The sequence below is a fragment of the Anguilla anguilla genome, chromosome 10, assembly GCF_013347855.1.
Source record: "Anguilla anguilla isolate fAngAng1 chromosome 10, fAngAng1.pri, whole genome shotgun sequence".
Lineage (NCBI taxonomy): Eukaryota > Metazoa > Chordata > Actinopteri > Anguilliformes > Anguillidae > Anguilla > Anguilla anguilla.
Window position 1 is genome coordinate 39782803 of NC_049210.1, and position 17665 is coordinate 39800467.

At 43.2% G+C, this 17665-nt stretch overlaps 1 protein-coding gene across 2 annotated transcripts in view; it reads right to left on the bottom strand.

The window, feature by feature from the left end:
* Positions 1 to 17665, bottom strand: part of sv2ca (synaptic vesicle glycoprotein 2Ca) — a 47028-nt gene that overhangs the window by 12687 nt on the left and 16676 nt on the right. For both annotated transcript variants that reach the window (XM_035435634.1, XM_035435635.1), the window contains exons 3-4: positions 8452 to 8632; positions 4816 to 4967 (exon numbers count right to left, since the gene is read on the bottom strand). In XM_035435634.1, the coding sequence (XP_035291525.1) occupies positions 4816 to 4967; positions 8452 to 8632 (333 nt within the window). The remainder of the gene's footprint in view (positions 1 to 4815; positions 4968 to 8451; positions 8633 to 17665) is intronic.

Consider the following 17665-nt stretch of genomic DNA (forward strand, 5'->3'; position numbering starts at 1 on the left):
ATTGAAAAATCACTTTCTGGAGCAGAACAAGGGGTGTTAAACCCAATTCCTGGTGGACTAAGAGCATGCTGTTTTTTTTCTCAGAAAATGCCCTGGACTTAAGTGTCTCAGTCAGTTAATTAGACCTGCATTATTACACCAAAAGGTATCGCTTCAGTGAAAATCTACAGCCCAAAAAACAGCTTTGTGTTCGGATTTCCACCTGGAAAAAACTGTACAAATAAGAAACTGAGCTGAATGACAGGGCTAATTAAGCCTCTACAAGTCGAGGTTGGACCAACACCTGGGTTACGGGCAGCCTTCCAGTCTGACTCAGCCTGAAACCACAAGCGTAGCGTAATGCAGAGCTAATAAAAGTCAATGAATATAAATGGCTACAGTGCTATAGTGAGACGCAATTAAGAGTTCCCTTTCTCATTCCAGCTCTACGATTTCAACGTAACATCTCATTTTAATTAGCCGGGCTTTCAGGCTAAGGCAAACTGTAATGAGCGCTTCCTGCTGGTGAGGGGGGGTTGTGTGTGTGTGTGTGTGTGTGTGTGGGGGGGGGTCCCCTGTCCTTTTAGGGTCCTGCCGCATGCCGGACCTGTGGCTGCACTGACCACAGCAGCATTCTTTAAACAGGACTCCCAGTACCACCGCTATAAGACCAGAGTGTGTAATTACCGGTTAAAACCGGTCATTAAAACAGTTTTCATACCTCAGCACATCGAAACGTCTTCCTCATTATCATTCAGAAGAGCTGCTTACTGTACTCAATGGCTCACATAAATAGCTGCCCCACATTAAACCAAGGAGGACTTGAACTGGCTGTGATTTGACTGGTGTGGAAGAGGTGGTAAATCCCTGAAAATGGATGTTTCGTTCATGACGAATTCTTTTCCAGCTCACATGTTCCCTCACAAAAATGAATTGCTGTCAAGAAATTCTGCTCCACACCTAACTGACAGCCAGCCACTAGGGGCTGCTGTTCAGAACTTCTTTATTTGAAATATGCTTTTCATTCATGTTTCGATTTGGTGTCTCCCTCGTTTCATTATGGATAAAATGTCACTGTTTCTGAATACCTTGCTGAAATGTGTTCAGATTCATGAGAAACCACAAAAACTAGAGAGAGAAAACAATAAACCTGTGTTTATATTACACCAGTAAAAATGTAAGCCAAACGTAATTCTACTTGGACTGAAATAAAACCATTTTCAGCTTTTAGTGAATTTATCATCACACAATAAAGAGTCTTCCTGACTCCTCTGCTGCAGATTAAATGCGAATCAAAGAGAAAACAGTCTGCTCGTCTCCCACCTCCTCATCTTTCTCAGTAACAGGATGGCACGTATCGATGTGGGAGAAGCCGCCATTTTAAATGTACCCTCCCGCTGTCTGCTTCTTACCGTTGAAACCTCGCTTCACTCCCCTGCTTTTGCGTGTGGTGTCCTCACAGAATCATGCTCACTATACAATGATGTCGGGAAGAGGGGGATTACTACTGCATTAAGGAGCTCTTTAGATCAAATATGTGAGATTCCAAGGAAGCCTCGTAATATTTTCCATTATAATATTTTCCATTAAGCATTCAAGAGTCAGTCTTGGGCTACAGTCTGACTTCAAAGGCTGAGAGAGCTATCATAGGCAGTAGAAATGGCAGTGTGGGTGGACCCTAATTTTAGACCAGAAAAATGACGCATTAAATGATGGTTTGATGTTCAGGAAACAATAGAAATCACTGAATACTCCAAACAGACAAGAAGCACACAGTACCCGTACAGGCTGCGTTGTATTGTCGGTGAGTGCCAAACAATATGGTAAATGTATAACAATTAGCATTTTCTTTATCTTTGAGAAGCAGCTCCACTGAGCGGGCACCCTGATTGATTGAGCTGTGGATGAGCTGGGGCAGGAGGTGATGGGATAGGTTTCTTCCACACGCACATAGAGGGGTACTGTGGTAGAGGCTGCTGCAGGGGGTTATGGGATAGGTTTCTTCCACACACACATAGAGGGGCACTGTGGTAGAGGCTGCTGCAGGGTGTTATGGAATAGGTTTCTTCCTCACGCACATCGAGGGGCACTGTGGTAGAGGCTGCTGCAGGGGGTGATGGGATAGGTTTCTTCCTCTCGCACAATCAGGGTATCTGTGGTAGTGGCTGCTGCAGCACTTGAACCCAGAGAATCGATGTGCCACTAGGAATGGTTTGACTGAGGCCAAAGAGTGGACCTGCAGTGGGGTGGGGACGGGGGGCGGTCGGACAGGGGGGTGCAGACCCTGGAGGCAGAATCTGTCAGTGGCTCTGGAGAAAAGATCATGTCTGAGATCATTAAGCCTCCAGCTAGAGACAGAATCTCCCATCTGAGTTCCCACAACCACAGATGCATATCATTTCCTAGCGAGGTAATAGCTCCCGTGCATTCAAACCACGCTAAAACCTAGTATATGGCTGGACCGAACCGGCCGACATCACAGACATGCGCGGTGTAACTTTATCACTCACTCAGTCAGTCAGTCAGTGACAGACATTCGCATTTGCAGGGCTGGCCCCGCTGTTGCGGTCCAGCCAAAAAGCAAAACAGACAGACTTTGTTTCAGGAGCGCAGGTGATATACCCACAGACCAAGGGTGCTTTGAAATTTGAGATAAAACTCTGAGGTGCTGGAGAGGTCTTACTGGCCCCAGTGTGTGGCTGGGAACTGTCCCTGTCATTCAGATGGCCCGGGGGGGGTGGGGTGGGGGGGGACGTTACCGCTGGACGGACGCAGCAGGATCTTCGCATTCTTCACAGGAAGGAGGATGCGGCTCGAGTAATTGGCTCTTTTGCGGCGGAGTAGCTGGGAGCCCCAGGGGGCTCCATTGAAAATCTCATTACGCGGATTATGTGTATAATTGAAGGAGAGCGCGGCGGACGGTGAAACGCGCGAGCCTTCGCCGGGCCTGTCCGCCGAGCCCTCGGTCTCAGCCCACTGATTCAGGCCCTCCGCTGCCACAAAGCAGGCGTATAAATAACAACAGCGCTCTTTCAACCTGCGGAGAGAGCTTTCCGGAAACTGGCCACGAGTCATCCTCTCTTCCCACACATTCCCTGGAGACAGAAACGCGGCAAAGTCTATTACACCGCCTGGCTGTTAATAGAAAAAAAAACCCTGTTAAAACTAATCAATTGACCTCAATTACCGGCCCAGGTGGCTGATGACGGGAAAAGAAAAGGCGTGAGCTTGTTTTATGACGGCCTCCCGTCCAGGGCTTTTCAATTTTGTAGGCTTTTAAGCAAAATCAATGGGTGCTACGTGAACTCCCCCCCCCCCTTTTGTAAGAGGTAGTAAATTAGGTGCGTCTTCCACACAAAGCTGAGCTCAGTTTCAGTTTTGCAGGAAACAGAGAAGCAGGTATGTGAAAAGTGCTTACTTCAGTAGAGCAGAGCAACTGTGCAAGCTGAATGAAAAACATAAAGCTGCTAAAAGCAATGTGCTTAGTCCACAAACTTTATTAGACAGAATTAGCTTTTGCTGCTGTGTCAATTTCAAACTGACAGCGAAAATGTCGAAGGAGGAGCCGGTTTGTGTTCTTTGTGTGCTATTTCCCATGTTCAGACGTTATACTGTACTTATGTGGGCAGTGCCTAGACTGCTTCCTCCCTTGAAGTCACCACTGCCCCTTTAAGGTAATCTGAAAATCTGAGAGAAGCTTTCACTACAAAGCCGACACCTCTTCATTAAGAGTCTCGTGAGCTCCACCCATCGGCTCCGCCCAAAAGAGCAGCGTGAATTTTTCAGTTGCCACACTTGTCTATCCGCATGAACATGGGGGCGCCCCCTGCTGGTCCGGGCGTGGGCAGCAGTCTTATGTCACGCACGCCAAAGTTCACGGTCCCCCCCCTGACAACGGGCCATTCATAAATCACAGGCCATGCCGGATTTGTTTTGCGAGGCAAGGAGAAAAACCTAATTACGCTCGATCTGGGGCACCACAGAAAGGTGTATGTGCCCAGCGCAGCGACTTCCACGCGCTACTATTACGAGGGGTTTTTTTTTTCCCCCCAGCTTTATTGATGAGGCCAGCTTATTTCCTGCTCCGCGTGTGATAAATCTCCACCGCCGCTCTCCCAGAAGCACGGCTTCATCCTTTAAATATCCTCGTCCTCAGCTCGCATTAATCATTTGACCCGGGCCCCTCGCCGTCCGCAGCCACTTACAGAAATGAAACGGCGCAGGGGCCTACGGACAGCGACGCCCGGCGCCAGCTCACACACGACAACCTACTTTCATTTCTCCACCCGAACCGAGGTCAAGTGCTGGAAATCTTTCTTCGGCATCGCTTTATGTGGCTCCAGTGCATGCCTTTCGCCAGGGAGCTGTGCGATGTTTAGATATTAAATGTTGCCCATTCAGTTATTTGTTCACATACCGTATTTACCATAGATATAGCAATGTCCCATCAGGATCTCAACCACAGCAACCTTTCAATTTTTTTTTACTACTACTACAAAAAAAAGCCCTCAAAAGTATACATCCTCATTCAGAGCAGCAGTCAGCCTAACCTAACACAGGTCTGTATTCATCTGAATATACGAACATGCAATATACAAGTGAAATCATATATTCTCAGTCATCAGTTTGACATGAGTCTGCTGAAATTGATTATGAGGTGATTGCAAAATCTTACATTGACACAAAACTGTTTTTAGATTTTAGGTAGATTACTTTTATGTCTGCGTATCTATTGGATAATGGATGAAAACAGGTTTTAAAGCAGCTGATTGTAATGATGTGGGAGGAGCCACGGGCAGAGAATGTGAGCAGGGGATTGTGGGTACTGTCTCTCACCGTAGTGCGGGATGATGGCCCAGGCCATCGCGGAGGCGTAGATGCCGCCGATCATCCAGAACATGCAGAGCCAGCTCAGGTGCTCCCCCCTCTTCTCCCTCGCCAGCGTCTCCGCAAAGAAGGAGAACACGATGGGCACGGCTCCTCCGATCCTGCAGGGGGCGATCAACACGAGACAGGCTTACAGCAGTGAGCGTCACACATCACTTTCCAGTGGAGATAAAACAGGAACCACGATCTGGGACATGGTAGGATGTGCACAGTAATCCAGAATCGTGTCACACAGTGTGATTCAGGACAAGGGATATGGAAAGGATTACCCGGCTGATGCTTTCAACAGCGCCGCGGTGAATTGAATGAGTCTGACTGGAGGCATTTCGGTTAAGCGTTTTGATCAAGGTGACCCAAGCCAAGACTGAAAGCCAGAATCCTCAGTCATGATTCTCGAGTACGCCCACCCGTCTCCGAGATTTATGTTCGTTAAACTTTTCCTGACGACAGTTGGAAATCTTCTTTAGTCACTGCCGCGGAGGGCTAATGACGCTTGAAGTAGCGAAAGCACAAAGCGCTCGTGATATAAAATGCAAATCTTTCCTGACAGCTGAGTCTTCGTTTGCGGCAGAAGAAAGAGCATTGAGAGGACTGCGATGAAGACCAGCTACAAATACTGCGGTGCGGCCTGATTTCAGGGGATGCACACACTTGTTCCCAGGGGGTGCTGGAGCCTATCCCAGCAGGCATTGGGCAAGAGGCAGGAATACACCCTGGGCAGGCCACCAATCTATCGCAGGGCACACACACCATTCACTCACCATTCATTCACTCACACACTCCTACCTATGGGCAATTTAGAGTGTCCAATTAGCACTACCTGCATGTCTTGTCCCACAAAAGAGTTCAGCATTGCAATGCTCAACATTTGCCAAACAGCCTGGGATCGCCCTTTAAAATGATGTGTTTCAGCTCATTACCTTCCCGGGCTTTGATATTTGCATTACTATTCAAACAATCTGTGCAACGCCCAGTCCATTCTGCATGCATCAGTATATATTCCCGTGACATTTCAAAAAGTTGATATTTTTGTGACCAATTGCCCATGTCCTGCCTGTGACATTTACGAAGATTTCCCAAAAATACAAAAAGTTTTAGTCTCATACACAGGCCAGTAGATAAGTATTTCCTGTATGCCAGTTGTTACTCATGGTGCCTGTCTGGTGTGAGAGATGCATTCTGGGACATTCTTTCAGTAAGAACAATAATTATGATGGCATGTACATGTATGTGCAGTTCACAAGAGAATTACTGCAATCAGTCAGTAACAACAGGAGTGACATCTATGTATTAGTTCCCTCCTTCGTCTATCAATTTTCAGAAGACGTGGAGCAAGAAACGAGTCAGAAAATCTGTTTTTCTGACTCAAGGTTTAACTTGCTTTAAAGAATCTTTCAGCAGAACAAGGCACTTCATCCAACCAAGCAGGCTTTAAACAACTTCTCCATGCTCATACCCAATATATGTTATACATATACATACAGTACACGTACACATACACATGCATTTATACACATATTGCCACTCATTACCACTGTGGAAAAAATAATAAATAAAACATTCCATTTCCATCCAAACAAATTCATTTGTAATCATTTTTCCTCTTGTGCATGCTTTTTAATTACACACTTTTTAATTCACTTTATCGTTCCATTGCATTTATTATGTAATAAATTCCGTTATCTTTAATTTAGCTGCATAATTACTGTAATGTTTGTTTTGCTCTGTGGTAAACAAAAAAGGAAAACCAATCCGCATTCGTGGCTTATCCTACACAACATATCAATTAGAACGATCAGTGACTTAATTACAGACTCTCAGGCGTCTTCCGTTTTAGTCGGGTACTGAGAAGAGAAACACTGCAGTGACTATTGATCCAGGGGACGAAATGTATTGTCTGTCAAGAGAAGACTATTATCTAAAACAAGAAAAGCCAGACACGAAGAATGGCTCTGCAGGGTCTCAGACTCTTCAGTTATTTCCCATAACCGTTTCTCTCTCTCTCTCTCTCTCTCTCTCTCTCTGTCTCTCTCGCACTCTCGCTCTCTCTCTCTCTCTCTCTCTCTCTCTCTCTCTCTTTCACTCTCTTTCTCTCTCTCACTTTTTTTAGTATTGTTCTGTATAACATTCGTCATTCATGACTCATCCACCTGGAATTAGAATAAGCACAATGCCCCGCTTGTCATAACAATGCAGCCTCAAAGATGAGAAATGCCAAAAGTGCAACTAAGAACCAAATATATTCGATTTCCCTGCCGTTGCTCTTAACGACAGCCTCTTAAAAACCACCGAGACAGTGACACATTGTCTGATGATTAACACATTACACTATCACTCAACACACCAGTGACAGGACGGTCCTACAGCATGTGCTGTGTTTGGCTTCTCTCTAACTCTCCATCTTACACTCAGCTAGCTTGCAAAAAATCTTATTTTTTTAAACCATTATTAGAAGAGAACACCATCAGTAGAGCAATGAAAAATGAATGCTACATGGTTAGTAGTTGCGTACACATTAACTACCTTGCAGATTAATAGAGAAGCATTCATATTTTTGTATTGGTAATAGTGCAATAAAGAAGACAGCAGAATACGTAAGGCTCTTGGAATTGCGTTGTAAACTAGCATATCGGCTGTGTCTGTTCACATACAGAATACTGGCAACCCAGATGTGGAGCATCCTCAGGAATCCAAAATGGAAGGATATCATATGGCACTGCTGATGGAACCATATTTACAAGCACATGCTACGTGCACACGGGACTGTGCTTGGCCACAGGCCCCCCAGCGCAGTTGTAATAATATTTTCCATTAAGGTTTTCATAATGCAGTATATATGTGATAACTGAATAGGATTGCGGGTGTGGATAGGGTTGAGAGGGATGGCCTGAGCATTCTCCTCTGACTGGCCACAGGTCAATAATCTCACACATGAACCCCACCACTGGGTGAGTGGGCTAATGTCATCTGAGGTGGTTAGAATTTAACCAGGCCATTGCACCATATCTTACAAACACAGCAGTGGCTGTGTGAATCATTGTGTGTCCTATGTTTCTTTACTGCGGCTTGAGAAGTGGCAAGAGCACATTGTTAAATTGATATTTGTTCTCAAGGCTATGGAGTATGTGCTTCCATTGAATGAAAACAGCAAAGCAAAAAGGGCTTTTTTCTGTCATCATTTTAGCTTCATGCGCATGCATTGATCTGTGTTTATTATTTATTGCTGATTTTCCCAAGTTTCTTGTCTCATCTTTTTTGCCTTTAGGGTGCAACCTGTCACCTGCTACTGCAGTATTTTCTAACACACAAAGGCTAGCATATAATCCATGGCTTTGATGAAGGCAGACCAATACCGCATGAACCCTCAGTGATGTGGGATAACTGCGCAAAACACTGGCTGAAATCACTTTCGCCCTCCACTGGCCCTGACGCGAATCACAGGACCGCTTTGTCCTTCGGTTCACAGCAGGTGGGTCGCAAAACCGATTTACCCCTAATCAAACAAGAACAACAGCAACAGCAGCGCAAGATCAGAGAAGGAACGCGTGATGATAATAATAATAATAATAAAAAAGCGGCACTCACCCGAATCCGGCAATCAGGCGGCACAGCAGGAAGAAGCCGTAGCCCTGCACGAAGGACGAGAGGAAGGCGAAGAAGCCGTTGAGCGACATGCTGATCAGCAGGCACTGCCGCCGGCCCACCTTGTCCGACATGCCCCCCCAGAAGAATGCGCCCACCATCATTCCCAGGTACACCATGCTACCTGGGGAGACACAAGACACAGCATCCCGGTCAGCCATTTTGGCTCCGCGCACCCAATTTCACCGTCCATTCTTAGCACAGTCCATCTGTGAGCAAATTTAGAAAAGCAAAGACTCCCCTGTGAAAGATTTTTTTTCTCATGTCGTTTACAAAATAATGGGCACTTTTCAAAGTCTTTGTTTGATCTGTAAATAAAAGAGCAGCGGCTTAATCGCCACAGTTGTCTGACGAAAATAAAAAAATGGCTTTTAAATTTATATTTTGAAATAGCGACAACAACAGCAGATTTACAGTGTTATAAAATTCAGTTGATGAATATGACAATTCCTGTATCAAACAGTGACACCCCCCCCCCCCCTAACCTGCATGTCTTTGAATTGAGGGTGGAAACCAAAGTACCCAGAAGAAACCCACGTGGACTCTGGGTGAACATGTAAACTCCACACAGAAAGGCCCCCACCGGGATTCGAACCCATGTGCATAGAAGGTATAAGTTTATAAGTGTATACAGTGCCATGAGAAAGTCTAAAAGATCTGAAATCATTCAGAGTGACAAACATGCAATAATAGAGGAATCAGGAAGAGGGCAAATACTTTTTTGTGTCACTGTAAATTCACCCCACGTTCACTCCAGACCCATAGTTTATAAACCTCATCACTCACAACATTGCTCTCCCAGCGGTACATAAGAGCAGTCAGGGGAATCTTTTCCCCCAGCACTTCAATAGTTGTAAATTAAGAAAATATTTTTAATTGCATTGTACTTTAACTTTCTTCAGGCCAGTCACAGAGCAGAGGATAATTAAACCTGTTTCTCTTTTACATACTGAAAATGCAAAAGTCGTCTAATGGCTGTCATTAGATGAGAGCTTAATGGGGGTTTTATCTCACCAATCCAAAGTGAGTGATCTCTCTCTGTTAATAATGGACCATTAGCAAAACAACCTTCACTTTTATTCTCCTGTCCTGTGCAGTAATGTATCTGTTTGTCTCTTTCTGTCCCTTTTATCGGTGCTTTAGTCACCTCTACTCGCTCCCTGATGCAAGAAGTTTTTAGTCAACTGCAGCACATTTTAGCAGATTGTGTGCATGTGTGTGCGTGTGTGTGTGTGTGTGTGTGTATATACCCTGGAGAATAAAAAAGCAGAAGAATCCATTAGTGATAATCGTTTAATTAGCTGATTATACTTCAAAAGCATCTATTTTTTCATAAGTAATAGTTAAGATAGAACAGTAATAGAACACAAAGAAATCCTGATGATTGAATAATGTATTACAACAATAATAACAATTAAATTACTATATGTTTATTGTATAATTGCATTATATATTACACCATTTCTATAATCTTACATTATTAAATAAGGTTTATTAAATTTATTTGTGTATATGATATTATTGTGCATATGATATTTATATGCATTATACTGTATATAATATATAATTCATATATTAATTTTGTACTATTATAATACTCATAACTCAAAGTAGCTTGTTCAGTAGCAACAGCATTACAAAGTCAAATTTTCAGTGTTAAATAAACTGTGTTTAGTGAGAGCACAAAACAGTTTACTGTGTTTGTCTCCAGAGGCTATAGATATGAATTGAGATTAATTTTATTGAATTTATTTACCATTATAAACATCACATTTTATTTTGCTGAGGCATAACACGACTGTACAAACTGCTTTGCGGTTACTCAAAGTGTGTTTTCTCTCTTTAGACCAGGAACCTCTGAATGTCCTTACAACCATTAGAAAACTGGCAGGTAATCATAAACGTCTGTGCATAGCTAAAATATACTGTTAGCTAGTTCTATATTCCTCCAATTTCTGTAGGCTGAAATAGGCATGTTTAATGTTTTATTTTTAGCATGCATGTGGACTGGTTTTGTGCTATAATACTGAAGGTTTATTGTTAAGTTTCCCAATTATGAAGACTGGAGCGTTTTATATTTAACTACCTAACTCGCAGTACACTAATTAAATATAATCAACTCATTACTGCAACAAGGGTCTTCCCCAACTAAACAAACACCTTTTAATGAGCTACGAATTCCACACACACCTGCAGGAAAACCAAACCTCAGTCACCAGCCTACCAAACACATACCTCACAATACCACAGACCCAACAGTAGAATCCCATATAAAATTAATATCTGAAAAGTAAGTCTCCAATGTTATTTAGTCGATTCCTACACATCTGGGAACACATTAAAGTATCGCAATCCCAGTACGGCATTTTCTCCATATTTTATTCAGCCAGTACTTTGCTTTAGATCATTTTATACTAGAGCCCTGAGCCGTGGCAACTGAGGAGGTTGCAGTGAATCACTCTTGGTGAAATTGAACTGACTGATAAAACTGCATAAACAATTCACCGAATCCATTTTTTTTTGTTTAACATAAATCAAGATGTCCAGGATAATAAGAATGCAAACTCATTACTGAATAAAGCAGCTGTTTGGCCCCCTCATTCCGTGCTGTAGGTGAATGAGTTTTTTTTCCTTCTTTCTGATTGGAGAGATATGCCCGGACCAGGATCCTTTCTCAGAGCAGTGCGTTTGTGATGACGCAGACTCCGTGGGCCTGTAATCCATTACCCGTGACAGCTGCAGCACGCTGCAGAACAAACAGGACAGGAGCGGAGCTCTTTTACTATGATGGTGCTAGTGCAACGTTGTGGTTAGGGAACCGGGCGAGTGAACCAAAGGTTACGGGTTCGATTCCCGGCTAGGGTGCTACCACTGTAGCCTTCCTATGATAGTTAACCTGAATTGCTTCGGGACATTCGCCAACTCTGTAAATGGACTGTATGAATACATGGCCTAATCTGTGTGTGTCGCTCAGTCATTCAGTATCATTGCAGATGCATATATTAATGCAGTCATTCAGTATCAGTCAAAATGCATGTATTAATACAGCCATTTGGTATCAGTACAAATGCATGTATTAATGCAATCATTCAGTATCAGTATAGATGCATATATTAATGCAATCATTCAGTATCAGTATAGATGCATATATTTATGCAGTCGTTCCGTATCAGTACAGATATATACATTGCCTGGGGAATAAGATGGTTGCTTCTCTGATTGCAGTCTGGACCTCTTTCTCCTCCGATGGGGGTTTGCAGATATTGATTGTTTTTCTCACATTTTGATTCAGGGTCAAACTGAGGTCATGATTTCTCCATCGGCCAATCAGCTTCCTCAACTCAAACGGGAGCTGAGAAGCCAGATAAAAGGAGCCAGTAAAACTCTTCTCCCTGCTGAGTCCATTGCGCTTGGATTTTTCTTACGATTATAATTAGTTAAAGGAGGGAGCCTTGGTACATTTCATACACAGGGATCCTACAGCCCTGAAAGAAGATGGAGGCCGCAGAACAATAAAAGGGTGTCTGTCACCACACAGGACCTCTTACTACACAGTTTACCTCAGTCTGAGCAAAGAAAACTGGAAAAATAAAATGAATGATCAGCAAATAGGAACTTGAGTGGGTCAAACAACAAATTTAGTGAACTAAAATATAATGAATAGTCGAGTCAATTTGAAAAGTAACCAAGTAACTGACCGCAGAGGAACAGCACACCGCATAGCAGCTTGACAGAGCACGACAAGACTGAAATGGAGCACTTCTACTCTGCCACTGAAAGCATAACAATCTGCCATTTTCCTCATGGCTTTAATTTAAAATGAATGCTGCACAACTGTGTTTCCCCAGAAACTCCCACACCTTGGTTAAAATAGCACGGATATCAGGCATGGTGGAAGAGGAAATGAATCAAGCTAGATTTTCGGCAACTTTCTGTCCCCGTCAGTCAATGTTTTCTGAAAAAAAGTTTAATTACAGGGTTCCTAAACATACTTTCGCTGCAATTAACAAACAAATTAGGCTGAACAATGCCTGTTCGAGACACGGCAGAATCAATCTGCATACCGTGAACAATGGAACACTGTTAATGTGAGATACGCCTCTTTGCTATGTCTGCATGAATATACATGTAGTTAACAATACTTCTTATTTTAGTATTATTAAAAACCATTATGTAAATGCAATACATATGCCTCATTAGTCTACATATGTATTTAATTAATTTTATATTAACCCATATATTAGAGTTCATTCATTTATTAAACATCTTCTGATGACAATACAGTTTTGAGTTCAGAAGCATTGCTCAAGCACAAATTTCACAAGCACTTTTTTTTCTTGCCATTTATTCAATACAGATCAATACTACTTTACAAAACTCTGTGGGACTGAATATTTAAAGCTGACATAGCCAGTTCACTGCTACTTTTATAGTGTTCCTGATTATATATTTAACACACTTGATTAGACGCAAAGTGTGTAGTTATGTGAATTTGTGAAACCTTAACCCTGAGATAGACTATGTTCATATTGATGATGGGAGCATACTGACTGACTATTGTATTTATTTCTGCTCAACAAAATAAATGTTTTTATTGTGTTATTTTCCAGTGTACAGGCAGGGATATGTACGTTCTACTATCACTGATAATACTCTACCTTTCCTATTAATAGAACAAGGAGTATTAAAATGGTTCTCTCTTCCTGGAGAAGAAGTGCTCTTGGTCATGGCTTTGAAATTGCACTGTCATGCGCCTCTCTATTCCAGCTGTCGTTATGACCAAGCAATTTGCAAGATTTCGGCTGCAGGCCAAAGACCTGCTCTTCTGGAACAATCCAAGCGATTATTATGTTGCGGCAAACTGCTTTATTAGCATATTACAAGCGGCAAGTTTAACTGTCAACCGTCAAAAATCACAGGAAAACTGAGCGGGGAAAATTCGACCAGTGAGAGAAAAATAAGAGCAGCACACGAAAATGTCTTGAGGCTTAAAATGTCCTACTGCTTCGCCCAACTGTCAATTAACATCGGCGTTTTAAAGTATGCAGTATATTTGTTTGGCAATAATATCTACACTACAGCGACTTTAAGACATATTCTGTCACAGAGAAACACAATCAACAAAAATACAAAAAGAACATCCTGTAAGCTCAGGGAGCTGCTCTCCTCAATGCAAGCAGCTACCGTCAAAGTTGATTCACTGAGCAGGCCAGGGTGGGGCTATCTACTGATCATTTAATTAAAAACCACAGCCTCCTGCATAGCCAACCTGGTATTCCATTGGTGCAGCTATATCCTGGCTCTCAGTGCATTACTGCACATAACCCGCTCAGTGCATCACTGCGCATAAACTGCAGCATATAAAAGCAAGGAAATCTTGTTGAAGAAGCTGTATCACACTAACATTGCTCATGGGTTCCAAGCCAGTGTTTGCGAATCAGAGGAGGTGTAGCTCACACAGGGAGCACGTGTACTAATGCAGTACACTAAAACGCAGCACAAATTCTGCCAAAGTGTTGACATGCTCTGGAAGATGCTTTCATCGAACACCTCGCTGTGACATAAAGAGACATTGCCCCTGCAGTTATGAGAAAAATGAATTCACAAAAGGACATAAAAGTTTAATTGTGAGCACAATTAAGTAGGTTTTAATTAGAGTGATGAGGGTTAACAAGGAACAGCGAGGCAGAGAAATGAAGCTCAGGTGCGTATTTTAAGCACTGCCGCAGGGTTTCTACTGCAGCAGTAGGTGACAGGGCGGGTATTTTTCACTGCAGAGTAGGTCAGCGATGCGCAGCGACTCCGTAGCCAGGTAAGGCTCCCCAGGAGACCATCTGAACACGAGCAGCTCTGACAAGGAACAGGAGCTCATCACTGGGCATCCCATCCACCTCGTCACCAGCAGGACTGGTCTCTTAGTTCGCATATTTTTTTCCATACTGTATGTGAATATTGCCCATGCACGCACATACTGTGCACAAACACACACAGCATGGGTGTGAGACGTAGTGCATTTCAACAGGAAAGTGTATAATTAAAAAAAATCTGGTACTGAATTGCTCCTAGTAAATGCGTTGAGAGAGGGACAGAGAGAGAGAGAGAGAGAGAGTGAGAGAGAGAGAGAGAGAGAGAGAGAGAGAGAGAGAGAGAGTGAGAGAGAGAAGGGCCTGGCGTTTTGCACTGTCAGATCATGTGAAAGCACCCTGGAGACTGGTGGAAGCGTTGAGCTGCAACATGGGGCCCTTTTCTGATTTCATGGCTGGACGGTTCTCCTGAGAGGGGGAAACTATTTCAGCCGCACAGAAACCATCGCTGCTTCAGCCGTGGTACCTGCACTGGGTGCAAAATGCTCCCTCCCCTGTTATGTGGACGGAGCAGTTTTTTTTCCCACGATGGAAATGAAATGAGGTAATGTTCCCCAATGTCTGTTCGATTGGAGCAGGCATGTAATTCAATTGGTTATTTATAAAGCCTGGCTTTAATGGATTCCGTGTTCTCTTCATAAATAAACCTTGTCATGATCTCAGCAGAACAGCACCGCTGGTTTCACTGAAGCTTTTCATGCCATTAATGATTTTAGCTTATAAATATCTTACATAACGCCGTTAGACTTAACAGTTTAACCAACTGTATTTGCATCAATGTACTTAGCTAAATTGATGTCACAGCAACAACATGCTAATTAGCTCACAATAAAGCCATAAAGGCATAAGCGTTACAAAAACAAGATAAGGCTCGCAACGGGCCATGGGTGTATCGTTTGCCTTGCCCGCGCTACCCGGCATTACGACTGTGCTGTAATCTCTGCAGTAGTGAGATTTCACTGCAGTTTAGCCACGCTTAGCTGCCTCTGGTCTGTGCGCGGTATAGCTGCTAGCGAGCGCCGTACAGAAAGGATTAGGGAGAGACAGAGCTGATAACAGCGATGGCTAGGATGTCGAAAACAGAGCGAACGTTGTAGCAGGGGCCTACTTTGTGTCAGACATATCTGAAAGGGGTGTCTGTCTTTGCCCCTGAGTCCTATATCACGGTGCAGTACATCAAAGCCAAGCTCTGTCACGTGAAATAAGAGGATTAGAGGTTGTGCTTTGCTGGTATGATGTCTATATTGTATGCAGTCCAAGTTAGGATACAGGTATAGCTATAGAGGGCATTCTTAAAATCCCCCAGACTTAGTCCATAGAATGTTGTAGGGCCCCAGATCCCCACTGATTAAACAAGTCTACACAATATTTGCTGTACCTGCCTCACCTGTAAATGTTGGAATGTTGAAACTGGGCCTCATCATTCTTCCCAAAACTGATTATGAACTGCAAAACTCTCTTACATATGCCCATATGTGAGACATATGACTTTCACTGCCAGGACAAGTTATTGGTCCAGTGAAGTCCACAGGTCAAGAGAATCTGATATTAAAGTCTAAATGAAGTGATTAAAGATGAATTTTAGAGTCACTAAGAATCATGGCCTTTTATGGCTTAGAACTGGAATGCTGCAAAATAAACAGTTCCGATTAGTTCTTCAAAAAATGTTTAAATTATTTCTTAACCACAGAACAGACGGGGAAACATCTGAAAAATATTTGAAAACATTTGAAAAACATATGAAGAGCCTGGGGAAAATGCCACATTTTCGTCAAGTACAGCATGTAAGAGCATGCGGCGGTATTACCACACAGGGGGCGCTATACGACGCAGGACACTGCACAATGCAGTTCTCGGCTTTATTCAGCCCTGGCTGTAGCCTTTCTGTATCTATGACCTCAAAATCGCAAAAACTCCAAAACTAAAGGATCTGCAGCACAAACACCAGCAGGCTGAATGGGGACATTTCACCTTTGACAGCGAGCACCTCCGTCCTCTTTAAACACCCTTTTCATAGGTGACCTCACTCGCCACGCATGATTACACATTCAGAACGACCCCTGTGGGAGCAACACTTTTCTAAGGCGACGTTCAAGACTGTTAGGTTAGCCCACGCTCAGTACGACACTGTTAGCTCAGGTTGGCTAAAAGTAAAGCATGTGGTGAGAAATAAAATTGCATTGATCTACACAGGGACATTTAAACAATAATTATAGAGCAATTATTTCTGGGACAAAAGAGTGCCATGGAAATGTACAGTACGTGGAGATATGAGAGAACATTCGTTGAACAGTGAATAAATAATAGCTTTTTTTATTTATAAAGTCCAGGGACAAAGAAAGCATTCCAAGGGCACTTTCTAGAAGCATTTACTGGCCCTCTGCTTTAAAGCTTCCTGTGCGGCAGAGCGCTTGCCAGAGCCCTGTTAAATGGCTGAAGCAGAGCTGCGCAAACGCCACGGCAATAAAGCAACGAAAAGAGGAAAGAGCGATCTGGTCAACCGAGGACAACACCGACCCCAAGGCCCGGGAGAAGGCTCGCTTCCCTTAAGGTACTGACGCTGCCGATAAAACCGATGGCACAAAAGAATGAGGAAGTGCTAACACCCTTATCGAATACAAAAACACACATTCATATTACACCGCGAAGATAAAATAATTTTTTTAAAACGTGGAAGCATTGTTCAAACGCAAAGACAACAAGAGATGCAGAGATGGTTCCTGCACAGTACTTTGAGCTGCTTTTTGCATGAAAGGTGCTATATAAATAAAATAAACTTGAAACTTGAAACAGTTCTGGACTCAATGTAATTCACTAAAAAGAAAAGGTATTTCTACAAGGAGTGCTTGTAGAAATACCTGCAGAAATAGGCTATATCAGTGGGATGCATCATCCTTCCAGGCATCATAACTGCTACTACTCTGGAGTAGACTCTGGTCTGCTTGTGGAACATAAAAATGCTTCCTGACCAATCTCCCCTAAGTGCCATTTATGATGGCGAGCCCACTGCTGCTCACAGTAAAGATACAGGTTCAGTGCATCACAGACACCACGGGTATATAAACGGACCAGACATTACGCTCTGCACGTGTAACACTACAAGTTCTAGATCTAACTATCTAGTATTATAAAATATCTGTGGTCACATATTCAGAGAGAGAGAGAGAGAGAGAGAGAAAGAAGGTGGTGGGGGTACAGGGTGTGGAATGTAACAGTATCATCAGTGCTGTTTTATCATGTGTTCCTATAGGGTCCGGCTCATTTAAGTAAACTTTAACTTAATTGGTCAGTGT